Source organism: Lepisma saccharinum, chromosome 3, assembly GCF_977018435.1.
Source record: "Lepisma saccharinum chromosome 3, izLepSacc3.1, whole genome shotgun sequence".
NCBI classification, from domain to species: Eukaryota; Metazoa; Arthropoda; class Insecta; order Zygentoma; family Lepismatidae; genus Lepisma; species Lepisma saccharinum.
In genome coordinates this window covers 54,220,579-54,235,306 of record NC_139231.1, presented here as the reverse complement: position 1 = coordinate 54,235,306, position 14,728 = coordinate 54,220,579, and the positions used below count along the sequence as shown (strand labels likewise).

The following is a 14,728-nucleotide window of genomic DNA, read 5'->3' as shown; positions in this document are numbered from 1 at the left end:
GCCTACATTTTACATTTCCAATTTCGCCTTCAAATAAACACTCAAAGAATCTGTTAATTGCATAGGAAAGGCAACCTTACTTTCGAGTAAAAGATTCCGAAGAACTTTGCGGTGGCGGAAACGCAGGCATCACCCATCCCATCTCTTCACCCCACCCCTAACAGCGGTGCTTGGAAGGGAACCAGCGAAAAAGGAAGCCCTTGCCATTGGTAACAGCCTTGATGGGATACAAGAGATCTGACCAATAAGGACGTTTGAAACCCACGTGACTGTCACCGAAAGAGCTCTCCCCCAATTTGTGCTGGAAACAGCAAAAGAAGACGGCCGCGCCATCTACTGGCCACCGATGGAAATGCAATTTCAAAGCGCAGCGAGGTTTAAATGTGGGGTAATCCTCTACTCCCTAACTCCTCTATGGTTATAGTAATACAAAGATACAGCTTCAGATGTGTTTTGAAAATCTAGGGAAATTTAGGTCAAAAAGGGAAAATTTACACTGGTAAAAGTGAAATTCTGCATTCGGAGATTGGCAACACTGGTCCACGGGTTCGATACTCGGTTGAGGCACATGGCACAGTGGTTCGGATTCCACTTTAAACTGTAGGTCCATTCCCGATTAGCCTTTCTGTGCATAAAGTGGACTTATAACAAAAATTCAATCAACTAAAAAAGGAACGCAAAGTAAACACAATAGAAGCAAGAATAGAAGTGTATAGAAAAGCTATAAACAATAGTTCGTGTTTGTGTGCAGACCAACATCCTACATTTTTGTCAGTTATGCCACAGAGAAGGTACTTTTATAAAATTATCTTCTCTGCGGTTATACTTATATTGAGGAGGGAAATTTGATGAATCTCAAAAATCATGAAATACATCATTATTCATTGGTGGCATATTGGGTCACACAATGCGCGCGTATAGAAATTCCGTACATGCATGTATACGAAATAGTCCATTTGACACGTGTGGACAGTTTTTGTGAAGTTGGCAATGCTTCTCCGGAATAATTTCCCTCAACATTCCCGAGTTGAATCCCATTTCATTCTAGTTTACTTCGGGAAAACCCCGCCGTGTATTGACATCAAGGAATTCTGATAAAAGCTTGCATCTTAGGTGATATATGATCTAAGCTTGGATTTTCTAACAGTTGTTCTTTTAGTATCTACAACGTACAGGCAGGACATTACAATTATGGATAATAATCTTCCAGAAGAACATCGGTAAGCTGATACTTAGTTGACGTCACAAAAAATAATTATTTTATCGTGATATTTATATATCTTAAAAAAATCTTTTTACTGTAAACTTAGTTTCTTAATGAAGATATTCTCTGTAAACATGTCCTATCCCACTGCCACCTCCAGGGGCGTAACGAGACTTTTTTGGGGGGGGGGGCAGTTACTGCTAGTGGCTGAATCTACAAATACAAAAATGCGTAATTTTAGCACTTTGCAATTCGCTAACGAAGGTGCCAGGTTCATAGATCGGAGACGCATTAAAATCTGATATTTTGTGTTTCGCATGGTTCGTACTTACAAAGTGTGTATTGCGGAACATAGTTCAAGGTGCCATTATGCTTTTTACACGGAAACAAACTCCATTTTTAACATTCTGAGTGCTTTTTTTTTATGCCTTTCTTCGCTTCCGGAACACACAATATGGCGGGCTCATTGATGAATAAAGTGATAAACAGGAAAACAATATAACATACTTTTCAAAGATAAAACTTTTCCTGGAGATGAATAATGATAATTTCTATCTTAATTGTTCACTTCATTTTCACCTACTGTGTTTGAAATTTGCTACTCTATATGCATATCCCCAGAGGCGCAACCATGAATTTTTGTCGGGGGGGGGGGGGGGGAAGTACCAGGATAAACATACCAATAATAACAATAATATTTATTAATTATATTTTTGGTAACATTATAGTATAGGGGTGACGGATTTCTTCAAATTTACAAGAGAAAGTACTTACAGCAATCATTTTCTGTAGAGTTGTGGAAATTCGTGAATGTAGTTTTGATCCATTTTAATGCGCATACGTGTTGTTTTCTGTGAAAATCTCTGTCCGACATGCTGTTTCTGCTGCCGCCATTTGCTTTCTGCATGAGAGCACAATGTTCCGTGTGTTAGATGATGTAACTCCATAGTCAGTGTTTGAAACTCGCAGTGTTTTCACTAGAACATGACGTGTCAAGTATTTTTAATTTTTTATTAACTATGCTTGCCTAACCTAACCTAACCTTACGGAAATGTTTTTTGGGGCTAACGTGAATGGTTTGTGGGGCCAACGTCCATGGTTTGTGAGGCTAACATCAATGGTTTGCAAGGTATTAGCATAATTTCAAATCTAGGCACAAAAGTAGGTATTTTCTGGTGAACGAGGTTGCAACACTGCATAAATTGACAAAACACTCGCACAACGTGCCCTGAACCAGTACGCTATCACCCGCCATAATGTGTTACAGAATCAAAATAACAAGTAACAGTAAGTACTCGTAAATGTAAGTAATAGACATTATTTCACCTTAGGAAATGTTCCGCATTTCAAAATCATACGTTAGCAATGTAAAAAAATTCGAAATATATGATTTGTAGGTGTCACCCCCATTCTATAATAGTACCTGATAATATTATTATTGATTTGCTTTATTTTACTTTGCTTCTTGGGCCACTTTTGACTAATTTTGGAAGAGTGATGATATGATGAAATTGATGAATGGACACACACAAACATCCATGCCCAAATAGAAATTCGAACCTGGGACCAACATTATTATTATTAGTAGTAGTATCAAAGACGTTATTGCCCTCGTAAATTATGCAAAAAGGGGGTAGATGTTGGTGCTAAAGCATTTGTGTTCGATCAAACGATTTGAATTGTTTCTTCAACACAATCAAATTCACATTAATAATGGAAAACAGGCACACAAACTATTTTTGAAAGACACAAAATGCTTGATGAATGCATTACAAATATTACCCTTTCTCACATTAACATGTATAACTTTCATCGATATATGTTTCATATAATGCAACAAGGAACGACGAATTGTGTATGTATTCAAAGTTTATTTAATACATATAATATACAACATATACTATTTAAATACACTACACAACCAATTCATCACTTTCACAATAAACCAACAGCAAAACTTACATAAATTGTCTCTCAAATGTGCACTCTCCCTTTCCTCAAAACAATTATTAATGCATTTAAAACAAAATGAATTAAGACAAGTCTTATTTGTGCCTGGTAATTTACAATGCATTACAGAGAACAATGATAGATAGTGAGTGAAGCGAGCAAGAAAATTTTTGGATCCAAGTCTTTTGGAGGCTGAAATCAATGTTGATTCAATAGGGTGCAAATAGTTTCACGGGATGCCAATGCATTCTCTCTTTTAAAACTTTTGTGCCTTCCCGATGGTGTAGTGGTAACATCGTCGCCTTGTGATCAAGGGGTGCAGGTTTGATACTCGGTGGAGGCACATGGCACAGTGGTTCGGACCCCACTTTAAACTGTAGGTCCAGCACTGATTAGCCTTTCTGTGTGTAAAGTGGACTTGAAACCACACATAAATCAATCAATTTTATAACTAATTTTTATTTAGATCGTTTGGCGCCCAGGTCGACTCCCGCCACCCCCTAGCTACGGTTCTGAATTAGATAAGACTAAGAAAAGCAGGCATTGCGAGCGAAGCAAGCAAGAAAATTTTGCGAAAAGTATTTTTATTTGAATGAAATTTGAATTATTTTCCTGTAGTTTACAGTTATTACAAGCATAAGAAAACAGTTTTTCGTTGTGACGTTTCAGGAGAACACACGCTCCCATTATCTAACTAACTAACTAACTATATACTCTTTTCCATCCCTACCGATTTCCTTTAGGTCCATCTCAACGTTGTCCCTCCATCTTCGTCTTGGCCTTCCTACTGGTCTCTTACCATCAGGTTTTTCAACAAGAATCCTCTAAACTCCTCTTTCCTCTCCCATTCGTGCCACATGGCCTGCCCACCTAAGTCTTCTTGATTTAATTATTCTAATAATATCTGGACATGAGTACAAATTATGTAGTTCTAAATTATGTAACCTTCTCCACTCACCTGTCTCCTCATCCCTTTTAGGTCCAAACATTTTCCTAAGGATTTTATTTTCAAATACTCTCAATTTATGTTCCTCTTTCAATGTAAGGGACCAAGTTTCACACCCATATAATACTACAGGCAAAATTACTGTTTTGTATATTTTAACTTTTAGTTTCTTAGATATTAAACGAGAAGACAAAAGTTTATGAAGAGAGAAGTAACATGCATTTCCTGAATTAAGCCTACTTTTTATTTCCTCTTTAATATAATTTTCATTTGTTAATATTACTCCTAAGTATTTGAATTTGGAAACTGGTTCAAACGAGTTGTTATCAATAATTAGATTTTGATTATTACCTAACACTTGGTTTCGGCCTGTAAGCATATATTTAGTTTTCTCTTTGTTAACTTCCAAACCTATCTCTTTAGCAGTTTTGAAAAATATTTTAGCATTATTCTTAATTGGTGGCCGCGGTGGCTCAGTCGGTAACGCATCTGACTACCATGCTCAAGGTCCCGGGTTCGATCCCCGGCCGGTTCAAATCCGGGAACTTTTCTAACGGTGAAAGCGGCCCCGGCGCCCACCCAGCGTCGAATAACATGGGTACCTGGGGGAAACCCTGGGGGGTAAAGGCGGTCAGGGGCGTGATGCTGATCACATCACCCCCACTCACGACCGGATCAAGAAAGTGTGGGGCGTTACCCTCACACCCCCTATACGCCTTCATGGCGTGGTGCTATGCACAGGGGAACACTTTACCTTTTACCTTTATTATTCTTAATTGTATTCACATCATCCCCCAGTAAGTCTACATCATCTGCATATGCTAACAACTGAGTCACACCATTTAATTTTAGTCCTTCTTTAGTTTCTCTTACCTTCCTTACAGCATATTCTAAGGCAAAATTAAAGAGCAATGTAGATAATGCATCTCCTTGTTTTAACCCATCATGAATTGTAAATTTGTCAGACATATTATTACCCACACGAATTTTACTTTCTGTTTCACTGGTGCATATTTTTATCATACTAACAAGCTTCTTAGGTATTCCAAACTCTACTAATATATTATATAATTTCTCTCTTTTGACCGAATCATATGCTTTTTTGCAATGAATAGCTGATGGACATTTTGATTATATTCCCACTTTTTTTCAAGTGTCTGTCTGATGTGAAAAATTTGATCTGTAGTTGATCTGTTACGTTTAAATCCACATTGATAATCACCTATAATTTCATTAGCATACGGGGTTAGTCTTGTTAAAATAATGTTAGACAATATTTTGTATGTTGTTGAGAGTAGAGAAATTCCACGGTAATTATTGCAGTTCATTTTATCACCTTTTTTAAACACAGGAACAATTATGGATTCTTTCCACTGTTGAGGGATTTCTTCTTTATTCCATATTAAACAAATTAATTTATGAATTTGACATATTAATGAATTTCCACCATATTTAATTAACTCAGCTGGTATTAAATCAATGCCAGGTGCTTTGTTATTCTTTAGCCTTTTAATAGCATCTTTAACTTCCGTCAAGTTAAGTTCTGGAACTAAAGGTTCTGCTGTGTGGACTTCATTTACTTCTGATTTATCTCCTACATGGACATTTAAAAGGTCATTAAAGTAGTTCTTCCATCTATTTAGAATATCGCATGGGTCAGCTAGAAAATCACCGTCTTTATCTTTTATCAAGTTTACTTTAGGTTGCCACCCCTTTCTAAATTCATTTACACCGTTATATAAATCTCTGATATTTTTATTTTTGCTGTTTGTTTCAATTTCGTTAATTTTGCTTTTCAAGTAATCTCTTTTTTTACTTCTAAACGTGCGGTTAACTTCTCACTTTATTCTATTATAATTGCTTAGATTTGTATCATCAGAGTTATTTAACCATCTAAGTCTAGCCTGATTTCTTATTTCTATTAGATTATGACATTCATTATCAAACCACGGCTTACTTTTTCTTGGTTTATGATATCCTATACTTTCTTTAGCTGCTGATTCTATTGCATTACGTATGTGCTCCCAATTCTTATTTACGTCTGTTTCATTTATATTTTCATCATCATTTAAATCCTGCAAAACATCAAATCTATTTGACAGTTTAATTTGGTAATCTTTCTTAATTCTTTCATCAACAAACTTTCCTGTATCAAATTTTATAACTTTTAGATTTTGTTGCTTATGATTTATCACTGCGAGTCTTTCTCTTAATTTAGCAATTACTAAATAATGGTCACTGGCACAGTCAGCACCTCTATGTGTACGAACGTCAATTATACTAGTATGCCTTCTCTTATCAATGAGAATATGATCTATCTGATTATGAGTTTTACCATCTGGAGAAGACCAGGTATATTTATGGATATCTTTATGTTTAAAAGTGGTACTTTTCACAATTAAATTCTTTGAGGTTGCAAAAGTAATCAATCTTATACCATTATCATTACTTAATTCATGAAGACTTTCTTTACCAATCGTGGGTTTAAATGTCTCTTCTTTGCCAATCTGTGCATTACAGTCACCTAACAGAATTTTCATATCATACTGAGAAAATTTATCAAAGACCTGTTCTAACTCTGTATAAAAATCATCTTTAGTATTATCATCTTTATCTTCCGTTGGTGCATGTATGTTTATTAAAATAATTTTACACCACCTACCCTGTAAAACTGCATATGATATCCTATCATTAATAAATTCTACTGTTTTAAGAGCCGAGATAATTCTATTATTTATGAAAAAGCCTGTTCCAAAATTATGATTTTCAGTACCACCATAGAAAAAAGTATAATTTTTAGTTTTACAATTCCCTTCTCCTGGCCACCTAACTTCCTGGACAGCTACTACATCTAATTTATACTTCACTATCTCATTAACTGTACACTGAAATGCCCCAGGCCGGTAAAGGCTCAGAACATTCCAGGTGCCTAATTTAATATCCTTATTCCTAATGAAGATCTTATACTTAGTCCAGGGACCTCCCAAAGTAGTCCCCACCCGGAGATCCGAACGGGGGACTATTTTACCTCCGGAATATTTTACCTTGGGAACATCCATGGCCTTATATTTCTGTTTCTTGACATGTCTTTTTACAGTGCAGAGTTGTCAGCTCTACGCCTAACCCCCAATATGAATGGAGGAACTACTACACAAGACAAACACAAACATATTAGACAGCACAATTACTACACAAGACGAACACAAACACATCAGACAGCATAACTACTACACAAGACACACACAAACACATCACAACTATAACACAATATAAACATACACACACCACAACTACTACGCAATATAAACAAACAAACAAACAAACAAACACACACACACACACACACACACACAAATCATTATTAACAGGAATGAGATGGGAAAAATAATTCTGCCCGACAAAAGCAGTAGGTAAGCAGAAAAAATTGTTCTATATGTACTTATAGATGTGAAAAAAATTCAATTCATACAAAATACAAGTGCGCATCAAGTTGATATAAAAATTACACAATCGGAACCTGGGTCAAAATAAATATATATATATAAAGGTTTACCAATGTTAAAGCAAATATGATATAATGTAAACAAAACATTAAAACGTTGCATATATTATTTGGGATAATTATTAGCCTATGAATTCTGAATAAATGTCAGACAAACAAACAAAACTAAAACAAATTGTTTTTCCACACTGAACACTGAGTGATGGTCTAGATATTCAAGGAAAGTGACACTCAATCTCATTTCCTTGTAGTACACAGTTGTCAATCTGCGATGATATTCAGTCTCGTTCTCACGAGTCTGTCTCCTCTTGATATAATAACTGACCGGGTGACTGAGCACATTGAGCGCTCGACTCACGAACGGAAGGTTCCGGCTTTGAGTCCTCGCCTGGGCATGAGTGTTCCTTTGCTAGTGTCCTTTCACCGATATGTTTTTAGCAGTCAACTTTTTTGAGTCATTAATTCCTTCAATGATTATATTTCTATCGGTAAATACTAACCAACTCGGTTGTTCTATTTTTTGATTCATAGATATTTACTTATTTGAAATGAAATTTGGTTCGCCTAAATCTAAAACTAATCTTAATCTTAACATTTTACGAATGACTTTTGCTTCTTCATTGATTTCAAAAAAAGGCCATCTAATCACTATTCACCCTCTTCGTCGCGATTAGGTTAAAGAAGCAGGAAAGTGACGTAAAATAAGAATGATACGAAATAGTAAACACTAGGTTTTTTAAAAAATATGAGGAATATCTGCTAACAGCAAATGATGACGTAAGTTTATTACATATTGAGCAACCCTTACAACTATCACATGAGAAAACTGAATTTTGTGATTACATAAAAGGTATTCCTATATTCTCATGTAATTTTTTATTTTAAGGCAAAACTATAGTAAATGGATGCTTATAATTGGAGTGAAATTCTTATGCACTAATATTAATCAATATTTTGAGCAACTTTTTAATTGTTACAATTTTTAAGTATCGGTATCGGTAAGAATGTTGGTTCAAAGTGGTATCGGCTCAGCTATCTAACTCTTACTAAACTCTCGTCCCGGGTTCGAATCCCGGATGCGTATTTCACATGTGCACATTGAAATAGAGATTGGGGGCGTGGTTTGTGCATGAATGCTCCCTATTGGCTAGCATACTGTCTCAATGATCATCTATTATATGATAGGAAACTGGCAATTTTTTTCATTGACTAAGGGCGAACACTTTTTGTAAACCACAGACTACTATACCCCAGCACAAGCAGAACCATCTGGTCGGGGAAGACAACGTACTCGAATAGTAATCGATACTCGGAAAGCGAATGGACTTTCTTATTGGTAATAATAAAGGAAATAATTTGAAAAATGTTGCGTTTGATGAAAATTCTTATACAATTACTAAATATATTGGGTCGTTTTCCGGTTTTCGTGAGACGCTCCCTTTATCAGACATTTATTTTCATTTTGACTAAAGATACAGTTATAACAATGGTTAGCAATTTTTTAAACAAAAATAATCCCTTATATAATGGATGTTGTCAATGTTACATTGTTGTAATATAGCAACTTAACTATGAAAAGGAGCAGTCTGTTTTATTTTTATTTCAGATAAAAAAAAATTTGATCACATTATTTTTTATTTAAAATTATGAATCCCAAATATCATCAGGTAATTCAAATTCATCATTGTTTCCACAAAGTCTCTTGATGTTTTCTGTTACATTAAATTTTAGGGATGGTGGCTTACTCTATTTGTGAAAAAGAAAACTCTATACTGGATCTAGGTTATCATTTTCATTATTTAATTTATTCCAGTGTTCTTCTGCAATGAACGAAGCTTCCCGTCAATCTTTTTAAAGCCCTTCTCTTTTTAATCAAATGATTCTCTTCGATAATGTGAGCTGACACACCTGTTCTTGGGTTTAGATTTATAATGTCCAAATCGTGTTTGTGACTTCTTATTGCCATTTGCAGGAGTCGGCACTGGGCGCCAAACGATCTAAATAAAAATTAGTTATAAAATTGATTGATTTATGTGTGGTTTCAAGTCCACTTTACACGTAGAAAGGCTAATCGGTACTGAACCTACAGTTTAAAGTGGGGTCCGAACCACTGTGCCATGTGCCTCCACCGAGTATCAAACCTGCACCCCTTGATCACAAGGCGACGATGTTACCACTACACCATCGGGAAGGCACAAAAGTTTTAAAAGAGAGAATGCATTGGCATCCCGTGAAACTATTTGCACCCTATTGAATCAACATTGATTTCAGCCTCCAAAAGACTTGGATCCAAAAATTTTCTTGCTCGCTTCACTCACTATCTATCATTGTTCTCTGTAATGCATTGTAAATTACCAGGCACAAATAAGACTTGTCTTAATTCATTTTGTTTTAAATGCATCAATAATTGTTTTGAGGAAAGGGAGAGTGCACATTTGAGAAACAATTTATGTAAGTTTTGCTGTTGGTTTATTGTGATATTGATGAATTGGTTGTGTAGTGTATTTAAATAGTATATGTTGTGTATAATATGTATTAAATAAACTTTGAAAACATACACAATTCGTCGTTCCTTGTTGCATTATATGAAACATATATCGATGAAAGTTATACATGTTAATGTGAGAAAGGATAATATTTGGAATACATTCATCAAGCATTTTCTGTCTTTCAAAAATAGTTTGTGTGCCTGTTTTCCATTATTAATGTGAATTTGATTGTGTTGAAGAAACAATTCAAATCGTTTGATTGAACGCAAATGTTTTAGCACCAACATCTACCCCCCTTTTTGCATAATTCACGAGGGCAATAACATCTTTGATACTACTACTACTAATAATAATAATAATAATGTTGGTCCCGGGTTCGAATTTCTATTTGGGCATGGATGTTTGTATGTGTCCATTCAGCAATTTCATCATATCATCACTTTTCCCAAATTAGTCAAAAGTGGCACAAGAAGCGAAGTAAAATAAAGCAAATCAATAATAATAATAATAATATTAGTAGTAGTAACATTATTATTATAAATAATAACAATATTAATAATTAATATAATTATAAAAATATATATAAAATATAATTAATAAATATTATTCTTATTATTGGTATATTTATCCTGATACTTGCCCACCCCACACAAAAAAATTCGTGGTTGCACCTCTGGGTATATGCATATAGAGTGCAAATTTCAAACGCAGTAGGTGAAAATGAAGTGAACAATTAAGATAGAAATTATCATTATTCATCACCTGGAAAAGTTTTATCTTTGAAAAGTATGTTATATTGTTTTCCTGTTTATCACTTTATTCATCAATGAATGACATTTGCACTTGGGTCAAAGAAAAGGAAGATTTAGTTAATTAATTTGAAATTGGCATGAAGCGTTGCAGCAGGTATAATTTCTTGACTAAAAACATTGCAGTTTGTCATGCTTCCAGGATCTTGGTACTTTATATATATTTGTCCTTTTTCTTTCCAGATCAATTTTCATGAGATCTGTAGATGCAATTAAAGGTGCTGCCCAGTATACTGGAAGCTATAAGAATACTTTGGATGGTATCAATGCATCTGCGAAATGTCAGTATGGTGTAATGACACAAGATTTACGAACCAGTTCTTTCGGCATCATAGACACCGTGAAGAACACCTGGGTGTTGCGATTAGACAATGCTCACAAGGGTGCGAATTACCCACACTTTAACATAAATGAAAAACTAACTGGAGTGTTGGACCCACATACTCCCGTTCCACAGGAAGTTGTTGATGCTGGATCAAAGGTCACAGATGCCATTAGATTTGTGAAAGAGGCTGCACCCTATGTGGCTGGGGCCATCGCAACTGCACAGATGGTTGGAGCCGTAGCTGAGGATGTCCAAGACATGTCTGAAGGAAAGAATTCTGTACCCAAGAACAGTCTAACTACTGCCAGTTCCCTCGTTGGTGGCATGTACGGAGCTAGTTTTGGGGCCACTGGGGGATGCTACATTGGTGGCGTAATAGGATGGGGAATAGGTGCAATATTTGGTCCACTTGGAGCTGTTTCTGGAAATGCAGTTGGCTCACTTGCAGGTGCTGTAGTAGGAGGAGTCAAAGGGGCTGATGTTGGTCGGAAGGCTGCACATACTGCAGTTAAGTCAGTATTATGAAGTACAGTGCCAGCTCAGCAGACTTGTTACTTTGCAAACTCCATAAATACTTATTTAATTGAAGTCACAGTCATACTGAAATTATGTGTAGAAATACAAAAATCCAGGAAAAAAGATAAAAATTGCCGACAAATTTTTAGGTGGACCCCATGGTCATTTCACTTAAATTATATTTTTTTCTGTAATAAAAAATTGAATATTTACTGTAGTTTCATATGATGTTGAAAATAATTTTCACTGGGGATATTGATAACTTAATAATTTTTAAGCTAATCAGGGTTTTGATAAGCGTGAAATCATATATACCATACATTGAACATTTTGATCATATACATGGATGAAATCTAGTATTTCACAACATCTGTACATTGATACATGCGTCAATAAACAATAGTTTAAAGAAAATTGTGTATTTTGAGATACATTTGTTTACAATTTTTGTACATGGAGGGGTTTTTCTATTTTTATCAGCAATAATTTACTGACTTTGAACTTTAAATATTTTTTATTGCATACTTGAACAAGATATTTTTATGAGCTAACAGAGTTGTACAAGTTGCCAAAATGGTGGTAACACATGCTGCATCATTATAAAATTATTTTTTAAAAAAGTATTTCAAATTATCCTCCATTTATCTAATCTAACTCTTATTGTGTGTGCATCATTTCACCTACAAAATTTGTTCATTCTGCTTAAATACCGGAAGGTGATTAATTTTCATACAGAATAGATTTCGAGTTCTATTTATGCACAAGAAAAAAAGAAGATTCACAATTAGTGTCTTAAATGTATTGTGAATGTTGTTTCAGTGTTATTAACAGGCTAAATGTAAAGTGACACTCTTTCTAAAGGTTTGTACATACGGTGGGTGTAATGAATATTAATTACATATAATGTATCTCTTATATCGAAATAAAACTCGATTTTATTGTCTAGAACTTTATCCCTTTTACTGGAAAATATGTTAATAAATCGCAGCGTGGTGGCCAAGTACATTTAGTGGATGATTTTTCCTCTCACCATCAAAGTTCCTGGGTTCATGTCCTGGCCTGGGCATGCTTTGAGTATCTTTTCATATAATCATCCTCCTCATTGTGATTAGCTAGAGTCGAAAAGCTATATGAAAGCGGCTGACCTTGAGCAAGCCTCGATGCGCAGTAGCAAAAGGAGGAGGTACAGACTGCCGTGGAAAACGTGTGATGTCCTTCTTTTGTTTTTCGAGCAGTAAGAATCTGTTTGGTTTTCGTTGTGACTGTTCGTTTTTCTTCAGTGTGCTCTCAAAAATTTGTCAATATACGTGTGCAAGATGTCTGCAGAAACACCTAAGCGTCGTGTTCTACACAAACAAGCGTGAGATATGGTGTACAAAGTGTATCAGTTCTTCCAAAGTGAATCTCGCAGTGCAGACAGTGCCTCCTGTTCGTCAGGGAGCAGTGTTGCCAAATGTCAGGAGCGTAAGCGGCTGCATGTGGGATAGGTCTGCGTACAGTTCAGACGATTGCGAAGGAAGCCAGGTCGTCGATCGGTGATACAGGTCGGTTTCTTTTCGCTCGCCTAGCAAACGTCGTAATCGGCGAAAGAATGTTACCCACTTTGACGATTTAGATAAAGGGGTGTTGCGTAATATTATATTTGATATGTACGCAAATGGCGAATTTCCTACTGCAGTGAAACTTGGGGCTAAATTGAGGGAAGCTATCGGGTTTGCAGGCAGTACGTGGTCAGTGTTAAAAATTTTGAAAAACATGGGGTTCAGATATAGGAAAGGCAACGACGGGAGGAAATTTTTAATGAAGAGGGGTGATGTTGTAGCTGCGAGAGTGATCTTCCTCAGAACCATGCATGAAATCAGGAAAGCTGGTACTGCAAATATATACTATTTAGATGAAACCTGGGTCAACCAGAATCACACGAAGACGAGCTGCTGGAGAATGAGTGATGGTTCTGGTGGGTTAAAGGTGCCATTACGAAAAGGTGCTCGTCTTATAGTGTGTCATGCTGGTTCAGCTGCTACAGGCTTTGTGCCCCAAAGTAAATTGGTTTTCCGCTCCAAAACAAACAGTAAGTAAATTGGTTTTCCGCTCCAAAACAAACAGTACTGACTATCATTCAGAAATGACGTCTGCCGTGTTTCGAAAGTGGTTTCGCGAGCAGTTCTTGCCGTTTCTCGCTCCTGAATCTGTGATTGTAATGAACAACGCAAGCATACATTCCTTGCAAGTGGATAAAACACCTTGTTTGAACACAAGGAAGGCGGATATTATGACATTGCTCTGTAACAAGAACATTCCACACAAGCACGCATACCCGAGCAGAATTGTTGCAGTTGGTGAAACATCATATAATAACTCACAAAAGTTACGAAATCGATATAATAGCAAGAGAATATGGTCACAGAGTTGTTCGTCTCCCACCTTATCATTGTCAGTACAGCCCGATTGAAATGATTTGGACCCAGGTGAAGGGGTACGTAGCTGACAAGAACAAGACTTTCAAAATTGCCGACGTAGAGAAACTGACTCACGAAGCAATAGACAGAATAGGTGTTTCTGAGTGGGCAGATTGTGTGGCTCACACAGAGAAAATACAAGAAGATGACTTCCAGCGTGAAATAGTCAGAGATGATGCCATCGAGCAGGTCATTATAAATTTGCAAGACACGGATTCCAAAGAACTTGAATCAAGTGACGAGGTTGACAGCAGTACGGGGAATGAGCGTTATGCAAGTAAATGGCATTTTAATTTTTCTTTTCACTTCATGTTATGCATGCCAGACAGTTGTTTTGTTATTGCGAGTGCCACAAGACCGGCGCATGGTATCTGCGGCAAACGAAGTTGCCTTTGCCACACTGCGAAAGAATCAATCAAGTTCTTCTCTCGTTTTCTCAGTAACCAAATAACATATCGCTGTAAATATTATACGAACTTAAAATTTGGAGTTTTCTTTGTAACTTTCTCACTGAAAGTTATTTCAAAT

At 36.0% G+C, this 14,728-nt stretch overlaps 1 protein-coding gene across 2 annotated transcripts; it reads left to right on the top strand.

Moving 5' to 3' along the window:
• Window positions 1–958: 958 nt before the first annotated feature.
• Window positions 959–12,689, top strand: LOC145985044 (uncharacterized). 2 transcript variants are annotated; one of them, XM_083118559.1, is made up of 2 exons: window positions 959–1,220; window positions 11,084–12,689. In XM_083118559.1, exons 1-2 carry the CDS (start codon window positions 1,192–1,194, stop codon window positions 11,748–11,750), a joined length of 696 nt encoding a protein of 231 aa, XP_082974685.1. In that variant the 5' UTR covers window positions 959–1,191; the 3' UTR covers window positions 11,751–12,689. The 2 variants fall into 2 exon arrangements, with proteins under 2 accessions (XP_082974685.1, XP_082974686.1); XM_083118560.1 differs by lacking the exon at window positions 959–1,220 and adding an exon at window positions 2,473–2,491.
• Window positions 12,690–14,728: the final 2,039 nt, after the last annotated feature.